Here is a 22,837-nt window from a genome sequence, read left to right as displayed (position 1 = left end):
CTGCCATTCTAGGTCTACCACTGCTCTCGATCCACGATAGAATTGTCGACCAGGCAATGACTGGCTACTCACGGGGCTGGCGCCAATGGCCAGCTTCTTCGAGCCGCCATGCGATGTGGATGGTGGCCGATGTGCAAAGACGGGACAATTGGCTCCATGCCTGTAGCTTTTTTTTTCTTTTTTTTCTCTTCTTTCAATTTTCAGTTCCTTGTAATTGGTTTCTTCCTCTTCATCAATGAGAATCAGCCTAAGGCTGTTTTTTTCGTTGAAAACCCGACGAAAGCTCCCAATAAAGATCGATGAAAGACTTAGGGATGGCAATGGGTACCCATTACCCGCGTATCCCGCGGGTAAAAACCCTATTAGGGTAAGGGATGGGACAAAAATTTATCCATGGATACTTAAATTGGAAAATATCATACCCATCGGGTAGGGAGGGTACGGGTATGGGATCATATAACCCATGCCCGCATACCCATGTACCCATCTAAAATACTGACAAGTGGGTTCCGTTTAATATCCTTATGTATTAATTTTCCCCTCCTAATCGCGCTAGGTAAAAACTCTTATGTGTAGTGAAATTATCTCTATAATTTATCATGATTTTGTGAACTTAAAGTGCAATCCTATGTGTTGTTATTTATGATTATGTGTTGTTGTTTAACATTTTTATGCGTCACTTTATAGGCAAGTATTTTTGTTTATGAGAATGTGTTGTTGTTACAATATGTTGTTGTACATTGTTGTTTAAAATGTGTTTCTATTAAGAATTTATGATTATATGTTGCTTGTTACAACTATTTTCTACTCAATTGATATGTTGTAAACACAGATATTTTTACCCGCGGATACCCAGATACCCTGTCGGGTGACAGGTATGGAAAAAAGTTACACCCTTAATGAATATGGGTGATAGGTAAGTTCAGAATGGACGGGTAAGGATATGGGATGGATTCAGCCATACCCATACCCTACGGGTGCCAGAAAGCTTCCAATACGTTACTCATGGAAACCCTTCACCATGACATCAACAAAGATAACGGGTACAACCAAACTCATGTAAGCCGCACAGGAACCAGAAGGCATCCATCATGTAACTGCGAACACCTTCCCTTTAGTGCCACCCTTCATGCTTTTGCTCATGCTTGATTTCTCCTTTAGAATGGCGGGCCGGTGGTTAATGCCACCATTCTTGCTTCTATCCTTGATTGCTTTCTCCTTTTGGAGGCAGCCATTCGTCTTTGACGGATTCAGGATTAGCAACATCCAAACTACTCCTTCCATTCCTAAATACTCTCTCCGTTCTCAAATACAAGTCATTTTAGAGAGTTCAACAAGGGACTACATACGGAGTAAAATGTAGTCCATTTGAAACCTCTAAAAAGACTTATACAGAGATTCCACAATAGACTACATACAGAACAAAATGAGTGAATTTATACTTTAAAATACATCTACATACATCCGTATGTGGTCCATAGTGAAATCTCTACGAAGACATATACTCTCTCTGTCCCAAAATTCTTGTCTTAGATTTGTCATACATCCATATTTAGATAAACCTAAGACAAGAATTTTGGCACGGAGGTAGTATTTAGGAACGGAGGGAGTAGTAAGGAAATTGCAAACCTTGGGGGTGAAGTGGACACCCTGCATGATTTCAGCCTTTCTAGGCGTTCGTTTCACAAGATATGTATAGAATTCCTTTCTGGTCCACAATATTGGTATAGAACAAAATAGTACAAGTTTACATGCTATCTTGAATCTTACATGATTAAAAAGGAGTTAAATGCAAGTGAGGTCCTAATTCTTTTGCCGAAATGTTGAGTGAGTTTCATACTATGAAAGTGCACATTCCAATCTAAAAGTACTCTCTCCGTCCCAGAGTAAACAAAATGTTTTGCCCCTTATTACTTTTTATTTTTTTGCTCTTATGAAGCTGGGCAATATGCCAAAGGGACCATTTCTTTTGAGCGTATGTATTGGTAGTCGTGACAAGTAGCTAGCTAGAGAGTGTAGGCGACGATTGCTGGTATCGGTTCAGGTCATCCCAGACCAAGTGCTCGACATCCTCCCACGACGTTGCATCCCTCAGCTCCTTCCACAGGCCAAATATAGCCGCCAAGACGTTGTCGTCGTGCAGTATGCAGTAGCACCTGTAAGCAAGCAGCGCACATCAGAACTAACACATGTTTGCGCAAACACACACAGGCGCGCGCGCACACATGTTTCTCCCTTGGACACTGACAACCCAACAAGGATCGATCACAATTCACAAGTGCACAAGCACCGCTTATCATTGTTTGTTTATGTATGTACTTACATCGCGCGATATGATGCGGTGCTGAACTTCGAATTTTGCACCGACTTGTAGATGTCGTTGTTTGATTTCCCTCTGAGGAAAGGAAGCTGATAGCTTCTAAGGTACTCCCTCAGAAGATCAATATCACCACGGAAAACATCCAAGTGCAGCGGAATTAAGTCGCATAGAGGATCCCCTGTTACGACAAACAATATTGGATCACAATCAAATAAATAAATATAAACTCTTTCTAACAACCTTACATAGCTTCTTTTTTCGAAACGGCCTTACATAGCTTCTAAGACTGCAAACTGGTAGATATGAGCAGCTCAACTTAAGCATTTTTACAGATAGTTATAGCATCTTCGATTCAGATGTCAGTGATACATTACAAAATTGGTATTTCGTTAAATACATGACAATAACTTGAACAATGTCAGATTTCCAGGAAACAAAGTAAACTGGCTGCTTACCAATGTACAGATCACTGAAGTCAATGATATGGATTTCATTCAGTTTCTCCAGATCTCCGTCACCAGTGCTTTTGGTATCAGTGAGGGAACCCATTTCGGGAGCCCTCTGAGTAAGAATGTTATCGTCCATAATATCTGAATGTATCCAAGAAGGGAATGTGTACACCGAGTCACCGTCGCCATCCTAATTGTTCAATCATACCATTAAACACAATGCTCGACCAAGATGCATACAAAGAAGACGAGATTGAAAAATTACCTTAACAAACTTGATTAGAGAATTCATATCAGGAGGGAGATATTCTTCAGCCTTCTCAATTAAAACTGTTGGTACGGTGCCCCCCCTTCACAAATATGTAAGCAATGTTGAGGTATCAGGCAGTGTATGGAATTTTGTATCAATATAATATAGAACAGGTCAATACCAAATCAATGCATCGTCATTGCAATTTATATTTTGATTATGTTGAAATGTTAGAATGTTAAAGAATGTAATGGTTACTTATTGAATGCCTGCCTCTACAATGTTTTTGGAACTCAAGTACACTTTCGTAGAGGATTTTAAGTTGCAACTGAAGCATTCTATAAGACAATATTCTTCTTAACCACTTCACATGATCGCGGACACAAAATTGACTTGCAAACTCACAATGTTTCTGGATAAAATAAACTGAGCAACAATGTCCTGTTTTACTAAAACTTATAAAATCTATGCCGAACAAACCTGCTTTAGAAAAAAGTTCACTTACCAGGTAGCTAGGTGCTTCTTTATATTATTCTTTCTTCTGTTTAGAGTAGAAATTACTTGTTTCCATTCAGGTGGATCACTGTCTTTCACATTATTGTCCTCAGGTTCGGGTAATGATTCCCCATGTGGAAGGGGTAATAAATGGATATTTCGCATTTGAACTCCCAAGGATGATGCAAGATTCAATAGGTCAGCCTTGGACAATGTATCACGGCTAAGAAAAATGAAGAGTAGAGTAAGCACGTATTTACATAATTAATCAAGTGATCATTCCCATTTTCACTTGAGAAATGAATAAAACTTACACATGAGCAAAGATATCCCCTTTGCATTTTCTGGTAACCATGTAAGGCCAAATAGGTCTGTTCGAAGATTCAGCGGAACCATCCATTCCAAACTGTTGTTTGCTCCATAACCCAAGAGGAAAACAGCTGTTTGCATAAGAAAGCTCCAGAGGATAGTATTTAGCCAAAACATCTGGCATTCCTTTTCCATTCCATGGGACTGTTCTGTAGACGCCATCTTCGTACACAAGAAAGCCACTTGCAATGATCTCAGGGATGTGGTTGACCAAAGGCGAGCCTACTTTTCGCAGAAGATCATAGAACTCAAGCTGCATCAAGAAAGGGATCAAAATCGTGAGTGTTGCATTCAATTTTATTAAGTTGCAGAACCAATGCAACAATACCTCTGTGCCTAAACCATGGGCAGAATAACCCAAGCCTCCTTCAGCATTGATTTTAATCACATTGTCAGAGACAATGAAGACCTGAAAATTGTGGTACATGTTATATTCACATACCATGCAGCGATGAGTGTATATGAACTGCAATTTGATACTAAGTGGCATCATAGAATACATCTTAGAATCTCAGATATGTTTAATGTCTTGGGGATCGGCGCATAGCAGTGAGCAATTATGTATACAGTAACAAGTAAACCAAGATATTCTGTATGAATCAGTTTCTGTGAGTGATATTTATGGAGTAAGTATTTCGAACCAACACGAATTACATGATACTAACATGCCAGAATTGTTTATCGACAGTTCTAAATCTGAGACAGCTAGTAAAAGTAAGTGTATACTTACTGGGTTGCTACCTGTCCCAACAGGAAGCTTCTCATCCTCTGACGGTGCCGGTAAACTATGGCATGCCCTTATTTCCTCTAAGCATGCATACCATTTGTCCACATTTATTGCTAGGCATGCACCCTACACAAATAAACATATATATTGGCAGAAGGAACAGACCATTATCAAGAAATAGATACATAAACCACATGGTAATTTCATAAAAAAGATTGACATAGTAAAATTTTATGTAAATGATGGAACAAAGCTCACCTTCCATATTAGTCCTCTCAGTTCAGGTTTAAGAACCCATAACCTTCGCAGCCATTCTCTTGCTTCTCTCTGGCCAATTGGATTAGTAGGACTCCAGACAGAAGTATAGTGATCTTTTTCTTTCTCAAGGAATTGAGATAAGAAACCTATATCATACGAGAAAACTTGGTTCTCCAAACTTTTGTCGACGTCTGAGAACTCAAATGAAGAATACTGGCTTTCACTGTTTGAAGCTCTTACGGACCCTGAACCTTTCAGTCTTTCTTCTGTACGGGTCATGTCATTGTGGTTCAATGTAATTGTTCCAGGTGGATGATTTTCCATATCTCTAACAGATTTTCCTGGAACAGCAAGTAAGCCAGCACGACAAACTCCTTTGTGACAGTGACCAGGTGCCATGTCTAGACATACATGCTCAAAATTTGATTGATTGACAAAATTTTGTGTAACTGCAACTGTTGTCTCAAGGTTTAAAACACAATGCCACCATCCACTAGGAACAAATATAGTCTCTCCTGGCAATTGTGTGCATTCCAGTGGCTTCTCGTGTTCGGCAAGATGAGGATAGATATCAAGCCACCACTGCAAACGGTCAAATAATGTGAAATGATATGGGGTAAAGTTTGGAGAAAAGCAAAAACAGTAATAAGTTCATTACCTGCAAAGATGTTGGAGTATCAATGTCAACATCACCATCTTCAGCACTTACATGCACTGTGACACCACCAGGCACTCTTCCTGGAGGGTACAGTGCCCATCTATGAAATAAGGTGGAAATCATTAGTGCAAACACAAATTCTTGCTCCTTCCAAATTTTCAGCATTGTACAACATAGGACAATCAGCTTTAACAAGTCAAGAGGAGTACAAGTTGAGGTTGTATAGCATATCCTCGCACAGTTCACAGTATAGGTCTATGGTTTTAAAGTTTCAATTCAAAATACAAAGCATGCACCCAAGTTGAATCACATCTCTCTATTGCCCTTGGTTATCTTCCGTCTCTGTTCAACATACTATATGACATGATTCTCTCCCACTCCCAAGACATTAACTATGGGTATCCTCACTAAATTTATCAATCGTTAATTCAACTCGCCCAGTTGGCTGATTATTTCTGCACGACTGTTTTTTCACATCTGACTTTAAAATAAGCAACATACAGAGCAGCACCCAGTCACCCACAAGCTGCACCAAAATAGAAGCACTGCAATGACCTTAAGAATCCAATAGGCCAGAAATGTTGCACAAGATCCATGCACATTTATTTAACTGCTACTAGATTTCAAATATACAACGACGTGGTGAGTACCACAGCTTGAGTGCACTATCGAGTAACACCTACGCACACGTACATAAAAAAAATGATCCAACCTTTTTCGGCCACAAAGAAGAGTATTCCACGCACTGGTTAATCCTGGATCAACATGCCAAGAGGCACCTGATCTTTCTGGTCCAATAATGAACCATCTGAAAGCTGGTCTTTGTTCATAATCCAAGACATCAAAAAGATCTTCTTGAAATAAATGAGGGACTCTGTAATCTTCCAATAGTGCTGGTGCTGATTCTCCAAACTGTAACAATTTTCTGAACTAAGTTTCTTTTTTCATTTTCATAACTTCAGTAGTAAATGAAATGAAGTGATGATTACCTTATCATCAAATATGTAAAGAGGATCTTCATCATGCTGGAGTTCCATGTAAGAAACATAGTCTTTCAGTTTCATTATTATCTTCTTAGGGCTTCTTTGTGATATCCTAAATGTAACTTCACCATAATCATGTACCAGCTGCTGCATTGACCATTTCGTCCTCGCTGGCCAGGATTCAGCCAGCTTACCAAGCAAAACCTAGTTGTGCAATACCACCAATATGATTTCAGATAAAAATCATTGCAAAACAATAACGTAGAAAATCCACATGTTATAAATCTGAATTAAAAGCAAAAGTAACTCAATTCTTACTGGGCCTTTTCCATCATACTGAGAACGGAAATGATCCAAAGAAAGATCATCCTTTCTTTCCACATGGCCATTGTCAAAGGAATAACTACTCAAAGTAGTAAAACATCTATACCATCTCCTGTATAAGTACAATGAGTTGAATCCTGCATGAAAATAAGTATGAATAGGGAAATAAAAAAGGCAAACACAACAAACATAAAGTAGATGTACCATACCATCAAAATGACGAGCCTTCTGCTCAAGCTCACTTTTTTCGGAGCAAAGATTAAGCCTGAAAATGAAGCAATCCAACCTTTTCAGTGGTAATCATTGGTCAACTTAGGATTGTTTTCAAAATACAGAAGGTTACACGACAGATAGAATGGTCATATACCTAGACAACGTTGTTTTCTTCCAAGAACCTTTGTACTCAAAATGACCACCAACAAAAAGATATTTACTCATCCAGAGAGGTTCCTCGTTGCAAAGTATGTACATGACACTGCAAAGTGCAAAATCATTTCAGATACTGCATCATCCTACCACCGTTTCATTGTAGAAACACAAACATGACGTCTTAGCTCATGATCTCTAGATAATGACAATGTCAAACATCAGGAACTACCCTCTGGTCCCCTAAAATCTGTTGTTTCGGACACGGACATGGTCTTCAAAATACAGTTTTGACCTTTAGTGTCTTTAAAGTACATCCATAAATCCAAAAGAATCATATAGTATTATGGGAATACTTCTCAAGACTAATTCAGTGATTTTCAGGTATCTAATGTAAATATTTGTAAAGATATTGGTAGCCAAAATTTCCGAAAAGTTGGCTCTATCTTTGTCTAAAACGACCGCTTTTACAGGACCAGGGGAGTATGATTCTGTACTAGTCCAGTCTAAAATAGGTGACTGTTTAGTGTCGTGCACACAGAACATGAAAGAAATTAGTACTTCATGATTTTTGTCTATCTAGCTGTATAGTTATGTTTTAACTGCTACTAGCAGTCTAGTACTAATACCAATAAACATTTAGCATAAACATGTGGTGGATTGTTGCATATGAAAAGGAAGCATTTGAGAAACAAAATAACTTGCTAACATCTACTTCGTCCCAGAGAGAATACTCTGGTAGTAGCTTCAGTTTTCACTCCCAATCTGATGCCCCTAGAGGAGAAATGAACAGAGACAGAGAGAGAGAGAGACGCGGCGACCTGCTCACGCATGCGAGGCGGCCGATGTCGGTGGGCTGGAGGAGGTCGACGATGGCGCAGAGCAGCTCGTCGGGGAGCACCGCCAGGCCCCCCAGTGCCGCGCCCCTCCGGTCGTTCCCCGCCGATTCCATCGCCTCGCCGGCGACCGAGCCGGATCGGCGGGCTTGCTTTGCTGGGTATGGGTGCGTGCGGCGGGGTCAGAATAGTATCGGTGGGATGCAGTGGGCTGGAGGAATTCGTTTATTTATTAGTGGCGAGCTTTTTTTGAAAAGCGTGGACGCGTATTGGATTCGCCGATGCGGCCTGTCGACCTCATCATTTCGGCCGCGTAACACAGAAATCCTGTCAACTGGACGAAAAAGCATGGCTCATTTATTTATTTTTTGAGGGGAAAAAAAACATGGTTCATTTGAGGCGTGCGCCAGCACCGTACGCGTGTCCCAGGTGACATGCAATTGATGCTCCGATTCTATTCCGTTTTATTCAGTTTATTTTATTTTGGTTAGTGGCAGCCGAATCTTGCATCACTTTGCATTCTGTTCTCTTTTTTTCGAGTGTGCATTCTATTCCTTTCACACACTAAAAATGTCCTATGCAGCTACGGACGAAGGCATTGGGCAGAAGAACTTTTTTTTCTGGTACAGTACAATATACCATTCCATGATTAAACTAGAGAGCAGAGTCGTTTCCAGTAGCCTCCACGGCCACGGCCATGACGGCGGGGATGTTCAAAATCCTAAATAAAGTTCAGGTGCCAGAAAATTTGTAAGTCCGCATGAGGAAAAAGAAAAGGGTGAATTCCATATATGCCACTCAAAACTTGCCCGTATTCCTATCTGCCATTGGAAATTTCTCTCTTCCAGATATGCCATTGAAAATTTGCACCGCGTACAGATATGCCACTATGGCCAGTTTAACCGTTAGTTGACTGTCAAGCGGCACTTGCAAAGACGATTTTCCCCTTGGTACTGTAGCGGTGATACACTGTAGCATTCCGGACAAATTTGGTTACTTTCGAAATTGCGGGGCAAACATACTGTAGTGTCCACTTTTACAAAAAAAATCCAGTTTTTTTTAAATTGCGAACAAATTTTGACTTCCGAACAAATTTGGGCAATTGCGAACAATTTTTTCAAAAAAAGTGTTAGGAATTAAGAATTTGAAATTACGGAGATTTATTTTGAAATTCAGAAAAATTGTTCGAATTTCAAATCTGTTCGGACGCTACAGTACGGACGTCCGCAATTCGAAATTGGCCAAATTTGTTCAGAACGCTACAGTATATCACCGCTACAGTACAGGGGCAAAATCGTCTTTCCACATGCCACTTGACAGTCAACTAACGGTCAAACTGGCCATGGTGGCATATCTGTACACGGTGCAAATTTCCAGTGGCATATTTGGAAAAGGGAAATTTCCAATGGCACATGAAGGTACGGACAAGTTTTGAGTGGCATATATGGAATTCACCCAAAAGAAAAACTCGTAGTAGCCATTCCTAGATGAATAAGTAACGAATAAAATGTGTAGTGGTACAATCGCCAAGCCAGCACGGCCACGGATACCCTGTGTTTCAGAGGCAAATGTACCAGCCGTCAACTTCGGGAACGAACGAACGCATCAGTTCAGCGAAGCAACCGGCGGGCAGGCGTCGGCGGAACGCAGACGAGCGAGGCGTCGTCGACGACGGGCCCGCAGCGGGTGCCGCTGCTGTCGGACTTGGTGTGGTAGCTGGAGCCGGAGAACACCACCTTGGTCCGGCTATGGATCGCCGTGAACTCCAGCGAGGCGCGCGTGGTGCCCCCGCCGTTGCCGTCGGAGCGGTGCACCACGGTCTTGCTCCCGCCCGCCGTGGAGACCAGCACGCGCATGGGCTGTTCGTCGCTCGACTCGCACCGGTTGCCGGAGTTCCCGACCGAGAACTCCAGCTTGCACGCGCTCCCCGGCACGGTCTCCACCTCCTGCACCAGCGCGGCCTCCCCTCCGGAAACCAGCTCCACGGCGTAGGAGCCGTGCGGCACCGCGTAGTGCGGCGAGTCCACGTACTTGACGACCTTGGAGTAGGACATGATCATCCACCCCGAGATCGGCGAGATGTGGTTTTCGTCCCTCTGCGGCACCAGCACACCAAATGGTGATCCCGGCGCGATGTACGGCCCCTGCTCGAAGTCCCCGTTCCTCAGCAGGTTATCTGGACAGACACAGAATCGCACAGAGAGAGTCAGGTAAAGGGCTGATCTGACGTACTCGAAAGTTCATGCATATGAGATTGTGTGTCTTACCGCCGGTGGCCTGAGGAGGGTAGAGCGTCTTGATGGCGACGGAGTCGATCATGGGGCCGCAGGCGGGGTCGTCCTCGTGGACGGGGTTATGGATGGTGAGCGTCATGACGTCGTTCGTGGCCTGGAAAGCCCAGCAGTAGGAGTCCCAGCCGCTGCTGGTGTACACCGTCTGGATGGAGATCTCGTCGGACGCGTCGCCGGGGACGACCGACACGGTCAGCTTCTCGTACTGGGCGCATGTGCGCGCCGCGCTGAAGGTGACGGAGTACTGCATGCCCGGCGCCACGCTGAGCTGCTGGTGGATGGAGCCATCCTCGCCCAGCCGCACGGCGTGCGAGCCCTCCGGCACCGTCAGGATCATGTCGCCCTCCTTCTGCCCGGACTCGATGTACTCCACGTGCCCGGTGATCTTCCACTGTGGGATGGCGTTCGCCCCCGTCACCCTCGAGCCGTCCATTTGGAACCTGTCCGGCGAGTCCTCGAAGTTGCCGTTCGGCAGCGGGCCTGTAGCGTAACATGACGTGTTAGAGACAGAAAACTTGTGCTGCATGTAAGGAAACTAGTATAACACAAACAGTCAACGCCGGCATTTTGGGAGAAGCCACGCTCTGTCTTCTAGCATAGCTGATGCTTAAAAAGTAGGGAGTATCTAGAACTCATCTAGATGAGATATAATTTAGTCTCATTCACTTTGAAAACAAGAACAAATACAACCCACGTCAGCACACACGCATCTTATAGCATCACATCCAATGCCTATAAAAGGTAAATGAGACCAAATTATATCTCATCTAGATGAGTTCTAGCAAAACTGTAAAAAGTTCGCTAATCTTAGTAGCCTCTCTAAATCTAAGCTGAGCTATTACAGATTTTTACGCGCTCGTAACAAATTATGCTGACACCAGTCCCGTGCAATCGCGTGACAATGAACACTAAACCAACTTTCTTAGTACATGGAATTAATTAACCCGACACTAGCTAGCAGGCTGGCATGGTCACTAAGAACATCGAGAAGACGGGAACAAGTTTGCAAATTAGTCTCGCGATACGAATCTGACAGTCACTCATTCCACTCCACCAAATTACATAGCGAACCAAGCATGCATGCAAGGGTTAAGCAACAATTTGTGTGTGGTGAGTTCTCAGTTCTCACCATCGCCGGCTGAAGCAGCTCGAGCAGCCGCGCAGACGACCAAGAACAACAGCGCGCCCTTGAACACCATCTCCTCCCGCTCTTCACCTCCTCGGCTAGTGTACCTCACAATCTTTCTCACACTTTGGAATAGTTCTCTCGAGCTTCTACGTATCGGGGACAGACAGAGCTTATCTGGGAAGTCGCCGTTGCACTTGCGGTCCACTTATAACGGGTCGACGGATCGGCCAGGAGGTCGGTGTACGCGCGCGGAGCGGGGCGATTGGGCGCCGCGGAACGCGCCGGGGTCGTCGCGCAAGGCACGAGGCCACGAGAAGGGCACCGTCCTCCTCTCCACCTGCAGGTCCCTGATTCGATCGGTCGATCCATCGGATGCGGCCACGGCCGGTGCAAAATGGCCGTCGTGCGTGGACTCGATCGCCGGCCAGCGCTCATTATCAGTTTGTAGTACGACGTAGTACGTGTGGTTGCAGGCGCAACGGCGTGCGTTCACGTGGACTTGTGCGGCATCTGCAGGCCGATGGAATGGAAGGATTCCGCTGTCTCCTGGATCGATCGATTGGCTGGGCGCCAGGTATCCAGGTGATCACCTAGTGTTCATGTGGATTTTCATTTGCAGCAGTGGCATCATTTACGAGTCGTCGCAGCTTAAGCTGCCTCCAAGGACAGCTTAAGATGCTAGGCGCTGGAGTCAACTTTGGGCCCTGTCAGAAGGGCGCGTGCATATCTGAATCCAAACAGTACGCACTGATGGTCCACTAGTATCATTTTAAAAACAGGAACCATAATGTTACCTCCGTTCCAAAATTAGAGGACTTAGATTTGCCTAAATATGAATGCACCTTCCTTTTTTTCAACGAAATTGGAAGCTTTATTAATGAAGTATTAATCGTAAGGTTACAATCTGCCGGTAGGCTAGACAAAAGAAAATTTAGGCTTGCATCACGCCAGCTTTCGGTGCCATCAAGTGAACAAGCAAAGCCAGCACACCGATGGAAAGGAACATTTGAATCCCAACCAACATGAGTAACCATGAGAGAAGCAAAACTAGCACCGATCTCCTCTAATCCAGCGGCAGAGGTACGTGCACTGCTGCAGGTGCCGTGCCCCCCCCCCCCCCTCCCCCAGCCTTAGCAAAAAGTAGGAAGAAATTTTTTAGAGACTGGTTAGATTAGAAAAATTGTACGCTTTGCCCCCCTCAAACATCCATGTTTTACGTTTGGCCCCCCCTCAGTATCTTGTCTAGCTCCGCCAGTGCTCTAATCCCTTCAAGACAGGCGCCACAATTCACCGTGAATTGTTGTGCGGTTTTCATAGATTGATTAACTCCAACGAGTGAATCTTGAAGATCACATGTGAGAAGCCACGAAGTTGAGCAAAGATCATTCCTCCCCGGAGGGCAAGAAGTTCAGCAGTAAAAAAATAAGTAACACCCTCCAATGGTTTACTCATCCTAGGAACGCCAACTGTGAGCGAGCCACACATCCTGCTCCTCCTTTCACACCTTCGACACTCACAGCCCCATCAATGTTTATAATTACCTCGCCTGCTTCGGGTGGTCGCCAACACTGAGCAGCCGCTGCTATCTTGCGCGATGGAGGAAGATCCAGAATCGCCAATGTCTGATGAACCCATTTTATAGCTTGTGTTGGGTAATAAGCTACACGATCGTGAGTCCAACAATTACGTGATGTCCAAATGTTGTGCATGAGCGTGATAACTTTGCAGCGCTCAACTTCTGTAAACAGAGAGTCCAGCAAGATGTCTCGCGCCCATGTATCTGGATGCAGACGAGGCAAGGGGAGCTGAAATCTGTCTCTTGCTGCTATCTAAAACTTTTTTGTATGAGTGCAATGTATCATCGCATGTTGCATGTTATTGTCCATAGCCTTGTAGATCTCACACCGACCGAGAGGTTTAATGTGTCGACGATGCAAGTTGATAGAGACGGGAAGGATCTCTTGAAGAACACTCGAACCTTTGGAACAACGGGTGTATAACAAATGGCAAGTTTTACAACAAATTTGATTTAAGAAAACACATGGCAAACATAAGCTAACAACATCTCTGATAAAATGCTCACATAGAAATTCCCTAGAATTGCCATATCAAAAAAATTGCATTGCGAAATTGACATGGCAAAAATTAGCGAAAAATTGCAATGGAAAAATTAGCAAAAGAAATCCATGGAATTTTGATTAAATTCCATGTTCTTGTTAGCGAAAATTGGCGTGCATGCAAAAAACACGAAATTAATGAAATGAAATTGTCATGAAAAATGCATATTAAAAAAATTCATGGTGTTTTCAATAAAATTGCCATTCTTTATATGGAAATTGTCGTGGAAAAAAAGGATGAACAATTGAGCCAAAAATTATGAACACAAATTGACATGGCAGATTCATATTGCAAATTGCCATCGAATTTGTATTAAAATTGCCATGTTATTATGGTAAATTTTCTATGTATGTAAAAACCCGAAAATGGAGAAAAAAATCCATGGCACATGAATGTTAAAAAATGCCATGGAAGTTATGATATCCATGCTTTGTATAAAGAAAATTGCCATGAATGTATTCATATATTCAAAGTAAATGCCATGACCACAAACTACATTTGCCATGCTCCATGCAAATAAAGTTGCCATGGTCCCATAAAAAATAAAGTGATTTGCTACCATTTTTTATAAAAAAGAAAAGAATTGTCCATGCCCTTTAAAGTGCATTTGCCATGCTTCGTGAACTTAAGTTGCAATATCCCTTTTTTTTAACATCAGTACAGACACAAGCGCTCATATACACGCGCATACACTTACCCCTATGAACGCACACACGCACACCCTACCCCTACGAGCACCTCCGGAAGACTGAGTCGACATATCATCTTGAGATTTACGAAGTCACCGTAGGCACCTCGTCGTCGACGCGAACGTCTCCTTCCACTGAATGCGCATCGCCAGAAATCCTGAAATAAATCCAGGAATAAATGTGAGCATCAGGATTTGAACCCTGATGGGTTGGGGATACCACAGTCCCTCTAACCATCCAACCACAGATTGGTTCGCGTTGCAATATCTCATTGAAAAGTAATCTTCTGCGAAATGTTATGAAAGAAACATAATGTGCCATTATACATAAGCTACAAAATGCCATGCTCAATGACCTTACAATTGCCATGGTCTCATAAAAAGTTCTTTTTGCCATGTTGCAAAAGAAGAATTATTTGCCATGATCTACAGTAAGAAGATTGGCCAATGTATGTTATACACAATTTAGAGAGCATGGTGCATTAGCATGGCAAAATGATCTCTGGAAAACAAATAGCAGTTTGCCATGGTCTATGAAAATTCATGGCAAATTCATATCAAAAATTGCCTTGACAGCTATTTATTAAAAGAAAAGATGGTAGCTATAAAGGATAGTAAATTTGTCATGTCAATTAGTGATAATTTTCCATGGCAAACGGTCTCTAAATTCGTAGTGATTTGCCATGGTATATGAAACCAAATGATGACTAATTCATGAGAAATGGAGGGGGGGAAATGGTATGAATTATACATTATTTGTCATGACAAATTTACATATCTCTAATACATGGAAAAATTAGGCAATCATAGTGGATTGACAAAGGCTGAGATGATTTGTGAAAGATTGAATAGCAATTTGCCATGGCAAAAAATATACTAGAAGAAAAGCTACCATGGCAACTTTTTGACGTCAGGTATTTATCATTTCCGAAAAGCAAACTAACCAATAACCAAAACTGTAAATAATAGGATCTCTCATGGCCGGAGAATTATGAAATACGCAGGGAATTCAAAGCCGACCTGAGCCAGCTCGGCTTGAGTCGGTAGAGCTTTTTTCAATTTTCCAAGTAGAAATCTTCTGTTAGTGGATGCGATGAAGGCAATACTTGTATGCCCTTTTTTCAATTAGTATATATGCATTATTTGCGAGGGAAATAGTATATATATACTTTTTGTAAAAAGGATCACCCAGACTACGTTGAATACACAATAATATACAGCGAACTGGATTGTTAAATTACTTGATACAATGGGATAATCAAATCCCTCAAGTGCCCTGAACAAACTCAATCGTTTTCCTCCTGGCCCTGGCGGCTGGAACCCTAGCCGTCGCTAGGGAGCCCAATCTTCCAGCGCTGTCCTCCGGTGGCTCCCCTCCGTCGGTGACCTCGGTTGTCGGTGGTGAGGGGGATCGCCGGATCCACGCGTGTGGATCGTTTTTACTCTTTTGTAGTTTAGGTTTTTAGGTTGTTCATCGTCTTTGCTTCAGCGGCAAGGATGATAGCGCTGAATAAAGATTCTTCGGATCCTTCCTTGACAAGGCCATCGGTCCTATGGCCGGGGATGGATTTGGAGACCAATCTGTTCAAGCAAGGATGTCATGGCGGCGGCGGCATCCTTGTGGTGGACCTGTGTCATCGGGCTCCGCCGTTGCGACGGCGTTTGTTCCAGCGTCGGCACGGAGCTCGGGAGGTAGTCCAGGAGCGGATGCAGATTGTGGTCTGCATCGACGACATCTGGAAGACGGAACATGTGTTGGGGTTCGTGGTTCGTGGATGGCAGGTATGCTTTCCTTCTGCGGCGTCTTAGTTGCGGTGGGGTGCCAGATCTGGAGTTCGATTGCGTGTCCGGGGTGTTGCCCCGGTCTGATTCGTTAAACGATAAGGGCTTCACTTTTGATGAGCCACCTTGGAGGTCCATAAAGCTGCGTATTAGTGATGGAGCCGCGTCGAGCTCGGGCGAGGAGGTGATCCATCCGTCTTTTCTTCGATGGTTGCTGTCGTGGTGCCGGAGGCAGGTGATGAGCGTTGGTGTCAAGCTCAGAGATGTTCTGCTATCTTTTCAGTTTTGTCATGTCGGTCCTTACGTGACTTGCACTTTAATCTTTATGATATGAATGAGACACGTATTACCATGCAAAAAAAATTACTTGATAGAACAAAGTGAAAAAGCTTTATTTTGCTTCCTTGGGCGTAGGGCTTGAGAACTTCTCCACTTAAGAAGACATTCAGGCCCCGTTCGATGCAAAGGTTTGTAAAACCATAGAACACTATAAAATGGAGGAATGGCATGGGGATGGAGTGGTAAAACTCTGGAGCTAGAATCCATAGCAGAACTGAAAGAGACGCGTTCGGTGAGAGCATGTGAAGGCACAGGAAAGGTAGGACCCAGTAGCACCTCTTTGCCAGATTTTTTCCTTATCAAATGTGTTTTTCCGTGTGTGGTGCCTCCACGTGGCAGCTGTGGGGTCCTATTTTAGCAAGACAACAAAGTCACATCAACTTTCCTTCACTTCCCCTCGTGCTTCCGCCCAGAAAATGCGTTCATACTGGATGTTTTTCTTCCTGTAAAAATGGAGGCAGCCACAACTTTCCTTTGGAACCTGAAGAGTCGAATCCTGTGGACCGAACGCAGATTTGGGAAACTTTCCGGTGGTTTCTTATTCCTGCACATATCCTGTAAAATTCCTATGTACCGAACGCACCGCAATGCTTGATCATGCTGGTTCATTTTCCATGCACATGCAAGTACAAAAAAAAACTGACACAGATCACAATGAAACAAAATAATCAGAGTATTGAACAGAAAATCTGGTAACACCCGACGGGATGGATCTCAATAATTTCACCAAGGTCAAATCCACAATTCACGAGGTACTTTGCAGACCCACAACCAATTCGTTTCTAAACATGTTTAGGACGAGAGACCATGGTCCCAACCATACAATTGCACCGATCACACATCTCTGCTCCAAGAAACTGAACAACTCATTTGGGTCTGAAAGGAGAAACACGGAACTTACAGAGGGATGAGCGTGGTTGGGAATGGCTCGAGGTAGTTGGCGTCAGAACTGCTGGGAATGAGTAGCTCGCCATCAGCAGAAATCCACCGCGCCTGCAACGCCTAGGCGGCCAGGCCTACTCATGCGGTCCTATTGCTGGTAGCTTCCATGGGTAGCACAGAGTTGAGAAGGGAACCTAAGTCGGGCACAACAGGGAATCAACCCCAACAGCCACAAAGAGAAAAACGAAGTAACTTGCTGTAGAAAACAAATTTGGACATGGCAGCAACCGCCGCTCCGACGGCCTGCACGCCAGATCTAGGAGAGAAACTGGGGGAGGCTCGAAGCTAAATCCGATCTATTGACACCCTAATTACAGTAGGAGATACACAAGGGGAGGGACCCTACGCCTAACTCAACTGCGGCGGTCGCAGGGGGAGGGAGAGGAGGGGCTGACCGCAAGGAATTTGGGAGAGGATTCTCGAAGGCTCGGTACCTTTCCTGAAAGGAGGAGAAAGGAGAACCTTCAGACTGTGGCGTTATCTTTCAGGGAAGTTGGGACAGCCAGTCTCAGCCTTACATTCCAGATCGAACGGCACAAATGACGCCAAGGCAGACACACCATCATCACTAACTTGCTCTTTTACAGGAGTACAGACATGGAAATAGACTAACCATGTATAGCATGAGCCACAGAAGGAAATTTGAACTTCTAAATAGATTATATGACCTCAGATGTAATCTTATAACAGTAGATATGTGATGTAAACACAAAGCAAAGACAAGCCTGTAACTTTGTTTCACAAAGTTGAAGCCACAGGATTGCAGCAAAAAAGCATTCAGTGAAGGTCATTGTCCTCCATTTGAAGCTATGATTCATTTTCTTTCTCAGCCATTTCCTTTTTATAAGCCTGCAACCTTTCTTTAAATTTCTTGCTCTCTTCAAAGTTTGCCTTTCACAAGGAGAGTAGAACATTTAGGGAGACAAAGAACTCCTACAAATTATGATACAGAACAAAATACATAAATTTTAGGTCCGACTCTAACTTAGGGCAAAAGGTTGCTTACCTCCTGCCGGAAGCATCGATCAAGCTTAATCTTAAGATCCGTGCATTCACCAAAGAATTTTTTGATGGGGTGATCCACATGGCACTTCTGGAATTCTTCAATAATCTGGGCAGCAAAGGACAGTGAATTTTATAGTCTGGGAACTTCTGTGAAAATATACACTTAAAATGACAAAGCATCAGATAGAGCCAAAGGTCAGTACAAAGATACCTCAGCACACATAGGATGCCTGTGTAGGGTTAGATGGGGATGCATTTCCAAAGATGTAGGAATGTGAGCCTGCATGAAAGTTGCCCAAATTAGCAAGATCTGATCCTCGAAGTAGATTCTTCTACAAATGACAGACTGTGACACTACAAACTAGAAGTGGCGCCTAACATCGATACATACCAGCAAACACAACCTTATATTTCTGTTGTAACAGTACCTCTACTATAGATCCTGTCATAAAACAAGATCTATACCTTGCACAGGCAGACTTGCAAAATAATGGACAAGTGACACAGAGGAGCAAATGTTTGTAATATGTGTAGGGCACAACGACAGTAAACTACAGAAGAGATTTGGCTGAGCTGGGGCTTGGGCAGAATCGAGCTGGTGGTCAGCTAGCATAGCCCATGAGGTGCATCTTTCTATGGAAGCAAATCATGCCGTTTGGGATGGCTGCTGGGTACTGAGCTGCGTGACTGAACTCACAAGTAAATGTCTAGAATATCGAGTCTTTGCTGTTTATAATAATTAATATCACCGATTGCGACTGATTTTGATATTACTTGCCACAGAACACATACTTAACATAGACTGAAAGCACCAAATTGGACTCAATTGACAGGTTTTGTATTTTATTAAAAAATGAAGAAGTCCGATGTAACAGCTACCCAGGCCATCACATTTTCTTGGGCTGTAACTTAATTAAAAAAATGAAAAAGTCCCATGCTTAAGTTACAGCCCAAGAACGAGCCCGTCGCCTGTGTGCTGTTGCTACTTGCTCGTGTTGTCCTCTTCCAGTCGAGGCAAACGCCGCAGCCGCCGCCTCGTCGCACCCCCCCCCCCCCAAACACCCGACCTCCCATTGCTTCTGCTACCCGGTCCCACCCTCCCTTCCTCACACTTGCACGGCAGCGGCCCCTGGCGCGGTGGCGACTAACTCCAAACTTGGCGCAGCGGTGTCTTCCTGAAGACCTAAACGGCTTAATCAGGTTGATCCATCAAGCTTGAGGTAACTAGTGTACTGAGAGTTGCGAACCTTGACTAGTGTCACTGTGGTTGTAGAAAATACTCTTTGAGTACTACTCCCTCCGTCCCAAAATTCTTGTCTTAAGTTTGTCTACATACGGATGTATCTATTCACGTTTTAGTGGTAGATACATCCGTATCTAGATAAATTTAAGACAAGAATTTTGGGACGGAGGGAGTACTTGAGTCTTCAGACCTACGGTGAAATCAAAATATGGCTAGTTGGTAGCATTGTTTTTAAGGCGTGGCTTAGGCGACGCCTAGGCGTCAGGGCGCCCCCAGGAGCCAAGGCGTCGGCCTTGCCTTACCTGTGTCTCTAAGGCGTCCGCCTAGGCGCCACTCTGCCTGCCTTAGGCAAATGAGGACGCCTTAGACAGGGCTGGGAGGTTCAGGCGGGAAACAGAGATCTGGGAGGGAAGAAAAGGGCGGGAAAGTCTGTTTTGGTGCCAACAGTTACTAGCAGGGAGAGAGAGAGAGAGAGCTGTAACCAGTTTCAGTTTCCCCCCCCCCCCACCTCAGGCTGGATCTGAGCTTCTCCCCTCCTCTACAGTAGCTTCCCCCCTCCTCTCCGGCAGCTTCCCCCCTCCTCTCCGGCAGATCCCCATCCCCCTCCTCTCCTGCAGTTCTCCCTCCTCCAGGACAGCAAGCAAGCAGCACCTCTCCAAGGCAGCAGGCAGCAGCAAGCTGTGTATGGCTGTATGCCTAGTTGCCTAATGCCTACCAAATTCTACTTAATTCTGTTGCATAGAAGATAGAACTCTCTAAGGCGTCGCCTCGCCTTATGCCTTAGCGCTTAGGCAGTGAGGCGCCCCCCCCAGCGCCTCGCCTCGCCTTACCGCCTTAAAAACAATGGTTGGTAGTTGCAAACTTATAGTCATGGCTAGTTGTTTACTTGATTTGTATTGTTTTGAGTTGTGATTCTATAATCAAATTTGTTACAGCCCAAGAAAGTTTTGTATTCTGTCTTTGCTTTACGTAGGCATGTAAACTTGTCAATTGAGTCCAATTTGGTGTCTACAGTTTATGTTAATTATGTTTCTGTGGCAAGTAATATCAAAATCAGTCGCAGTCGATGATATTAATTATTATAAGCAGCAAACACTCGGTTATCCTCAATGGAAGCAATGCAATTCATTTTCATGAAAAAATGTGATATCAATAGTACAATGATTTTCATGAAGCAATGCAATTCATTTTCAATTGAGGATAATCTGAAAAAAACTTAACATCATGAAGCAATACAATTCATTTTCATGAAAAATATGTTTTGACATTACTAATCATACTAACTGAAGCAATTAGCTTACCAAGCTGGATAAATAATGGAAGCAAGGTAAACTTGGTTATCCTCAATCCTCATCACCACTAGAGATTTGCTTCCTTGACAATTTCGAGTAATTATAATTGACAATACAACAGCAACACTTTGTAAGAACACTAGATCAGACATGCAGTGCAGGTTATGCCATCCTAAATTTGTGATACACACACATACACTGACATGGAACCTACAATTTTTCTTGTTCTATCTTCGTGTTTGATTTGCAAAATGTAGCACCATCACATCATGAGAACTACAGCTACAGGAGAAGCTTCAAAAAACAGTTCTTGAATACAACCTTGCAGAAAAGGAGTGGAGGGGAAAAGTGCTCACTGTTGAACTCCACCTCAGTTGGTGGTGCTGCAGAGGGAGAGAGGGCCGGCGACAGCAGGTAGATCACGGGGGTGGGCTGGTGGAGTGATGGTGCTGCAGATCTAGCCGGTGGCCGGAGCGGCCGCTCGTTCTCTTTAGGCGGCTCCGCAGATGAGAATTGGTGAGCAAGGAGGGGCGAGGCGTCGACGGCAGAGAGAGGCCGGTGAAGGAGGACGCTCGCTGGGTGGAACTGTGGACGGCGACCAGCGAAGTACGGACGTAGCAGGCGTGCCCCGCCGCGCCGTCGTGTGTCGTGTGCTCGTGTGTGTGTGTGGGAGATTAGATCGGCGAGACCTCGTTCGGTGTTTTTCTTTTTTATCAGCTCGTTGATGCGTGGGCAGTAGTGGGCTTTTCCGAGACAAAGCTGCATGGGGGGCATTGGACTGAAAATGGATTTTTACGAATTGGTCGGATCGGACAATCTGATCTTAAAAAAATCCCTATTTGACGCACTTTGCGTCATGTTTCGCATTGGTCGTTAGGATTGGGCCGGCCCGTTTAGGCATTTCAGCGTTCCCGGTTTTGGGAACCTTTTCAGAGGTTTCCAGCCGGTTTTCTATGGTTTTTGAAACTTCTAGGAAGTTCTTGAACTGGCTTTTTTCTATTCTGTTTTTTTTTGTTTTCATTTTACTTTTCTCTTCTTTTTATGATTTTCTTTTAATTTATTAACTGTTTTTTCTTTCCGGTTTTATTGTCTTTGTTTCCAATTTGCTTTTTATTTTTACTTTTTATAAAATATATAGGAAATTAAAAAATGTTGAAATTTCAAAAATATTATTCGAAATTAAAAAAAAAACCTTTTTTAAAAATTTTGTTCAGAAATTTGGAAAAGTGTTCAGAAGTTTTGTTTGCTTCTTTCCAAAAAATAACCGAATGTTCATAAAACATATAGAATTTTCAAATTTTTTAAACAGTTTCCATTTTTATATGTATTAAAAAATTATTCGTGTTCCCAAAATTTGTCTGGGATTTTCAAATTGTTCCTTTACTTCAAATTTTGTTCTCCAAATTCAAAATATATTTGGGATTTTCGATTTTTGTTCCCATGTTAAACTTTTGGTCTCGAATTTAAAGAAAAGTGTCTAAATTAAAAAATGTTCGGCATTTTTATTTTTTTGTCCCCATGGTCAAATTTTGTTCTCTAAATTCAGAAAATATTTGGGATTTTAATAAAAATCCCATGTTGAAATTTTGTTCTTGATTTCAAAAAATGTTCGGGATTTCCAATTTTTTGTTCAAAATCAAAATGTATTCATAATTTTGAACATTTGGTTGTGTTTGTCAAGATTGTTTGGAAGTACAATTTTTTGCTCCATTTTTTGGAAATCTGCTCGTGACTGTTTTCAAGTGCTATGTTTTGCGGCTGGATTTAGGTCTTCTAGTATCGTGTTGTACTTCCGTCAGTAGAACTCGAAAGGCGCTTTGGCTAGCAGCACTCGCACAAATGAGTGTGCGGTCGCAGGTTCGAATCTCAACAACTCTTCTTTTTTCGCATTCATCATTTCCCACCTCGCACCGTGTGGGCCGGCCCAGTTAGTGCACCCGCTTTGCGTCGGATTCCTATGTGACGCAAAATGC

At 43.4% G+C, this 22,837-nt stretch overlaps 3 protein-coding genes across 5 annotated transcripts; all 3 read right to left on the bottom strand.

Moving 5' to 3' along the window:
* Positions 1-1,694: 1,694 nt before the first annotated feature.
* Positions 1,695-8,309, bottom strand: LOC123045884 (F-box protein At1g78280). The gene is made up of 16 exons (XM_044469114.1): positions 8,021-8,309; positions 7,201-7,308; positions 7,043-7,098; positions 6,828-6,970; positions 6,516-6,713; positions 6,239-6,438; positions 5,527-5,626; positions 4,869-5,450; positions 4,614-4,736; positions 4,212-4,292; positions 3,829-4,136; positions 3,525-3,737; positions 3,035-3,119; positions 2,776-2,959; positions 2,324-2,498; positions 1,695-2,156 (listed from the first exon to the last, which is right to left on the bottom strand). Exons 1-16 carry the CDS (start codon positions 8,149-8,151, stop codon positions 2,003-2,005), a joined length of 2,841 nt encoding a protein of 946 aa, XP_044325049.1. The 5' UTR covers positions 8,152-8,309; the 3' UTR covers positions 1,695-2,002.
* Positions 8,310-9,405: 1,096 nt separating this feature from the next.
* LOC123041579 (uncharacterized) lies at positions 9,406-11,631 on the bottom strand. Its single transcript, XM_044464174.1, has 3 exons — positions 11,456-11,631; positions 10,303-10,806; positions 9,406-10,211 (listed from the first exon to the last, which is right to left on the bottom strand). The coding sequence occupies exons 1-3, from the start codon at positions 11,523-11,525 to the stop codon at positions 9,646-9,648; spliced, it is 1,140 nt and encodes a 379-aa protein (XP_044320109.1). The 5' UTR covers positions 11,526-11,631; the 3' UTR covers positions 9,406-9,645.
* A 5,427-nt stretch (positions 11,632-17,058) lies between these two features.
* On the bottom strand, positions 17,059-21,571 carry LOC123045883 (COX assembly mitochondrial protein 2 homolog). Of its 3 annotated transcripts, none has more exons than XM_044469112.1 (4): positions 21,221-21,571; positions 18,541-18,609; positions 18,331-18,435; positions 17,059-17,458 (listed from the first exon to the last, which is right to left on the bottom strand). In XM_044469112.1, the coding sequence occupies exons 2-4, from the start codon at positions 18,583-18,585 to the stop codon at positions 17,399-17,401; spliced, it is 210 nt and encodes a 69-aa protein (XP_044325047.1). In that variant the 5' UTR covers positions 18,586-18,609; positions 21,221-21,571; the 3' UTR covers positions 17,059-17,398. The 3 variants fall into 3 exon arrangements, with proteins under 3 accessions (XP_044325047.1, XP_044325048.1, XP_044325045.1); XM_044469113.1 differs by lacking the exon at positions 17,059-17,458 and adding an exon at positions 17,865-18,257; XM_044469110.1 differs by lacking the exon at positions 17,059-17,458 and adding an exon at positions 17,865-18,215.
* Positions 21,572-22,837: the final 1,266 nt, after the last annotated feature.

The sequence above is a fragment of the Triticum aestivum genome, chromosome 2B (assembly GCF_018294505.1).
Source record: "Triticum aestivum cultivar Chinese Spring chromosome 2B, IWGSC CS RefSeq v2.1, whole genome shotgun sequence".
In the NCBI taxonomy this organism is placed as follows: domain Eukaryota; kingdom Viridiplantae; phylum Streptophyta; class Magnoliopsida; order Poales; family Poaceae; genus Triticum; species Triticum aestivum.
This window is presented reverse-complemented; position numbering and strand designations above follow the sequence as displayed.

What these genes read in the sequence shown, in the direction of transcription:
- LOC123045884 (XM_044469114.1), bottom strand. Translation starts at nt 8,151, where the DNA reads ATGGAATCGGCGGGGAACGACCGGAGGGGCGCGGCACTGGGGGGCCTG. An exon ending in TTGGGACAGGTAGCAACCCA is followed by an intron (nt 4,293 to 4,613) that starts GTAAGTATACAC and finishes CACAATTTTCAG; the next exon opens with GTCTTCATTGTCTCTGACAA. An exon ending in CTCTAATCAAGTTTGTTAAG is followed by an intron (nt 2,960 to 3,034) that starts GTAATTTTTCAA and finishes TTGAACAATTAG; the next exon opens with GATGGCGACGGTGACTCGGT.
- LOC123041579 (XM_044464174.1), bottom strand. Translation starts at nt 11,525, where the DNA reads ATGGTGTTCAAGGGCGCGCTGTTGTTCTTGGTCGTCTGCGCGGCTGCT. An exon ending in AGCTGCTTCAGCCGGCGATG is followed by an intron (nt 10,807 to 11,455) that starts GTGAGAACTGAG and finishes GTTACGCTACAG; the next exon opens with GCCCGCTGCCGAACGGCAAC. An exon ending in CCCTCCTCAGGCCACCGGCG is followed by an intron (nt 10,212 to 10,302) that starts GTAAGACACACA and finishes GTGTCTGTCCAG; the next exon opens with ATAACCTGCTGAGGAACGGG.
- LOC123045883 (XM_044469110.1), bottom strand. Translation starts at nt 18,585, where the DNA reads ATGCATCCCCATCTAACCCTACACAGGCATCCTATGTGTGCTGAG. An exon ending in GGCATCCTATGTGTGCTGAG is followed by an intron (nt 18,436 to 18,540) that starts GTATCTTTGTAC and finishes TTTGCTGCCCAG; the next exon opens with ATTATTGAAGAATTCCAGAA. An exon ending in ATCGATGCTTCCGGCAGGAG is followed by an intron (nt 18,216 to 18,330) that starts GTAAGCAACCTT and finishes TCCTTGTGAAAG; the next exon opens with GCAAACTTTGAAGAGAGCAA.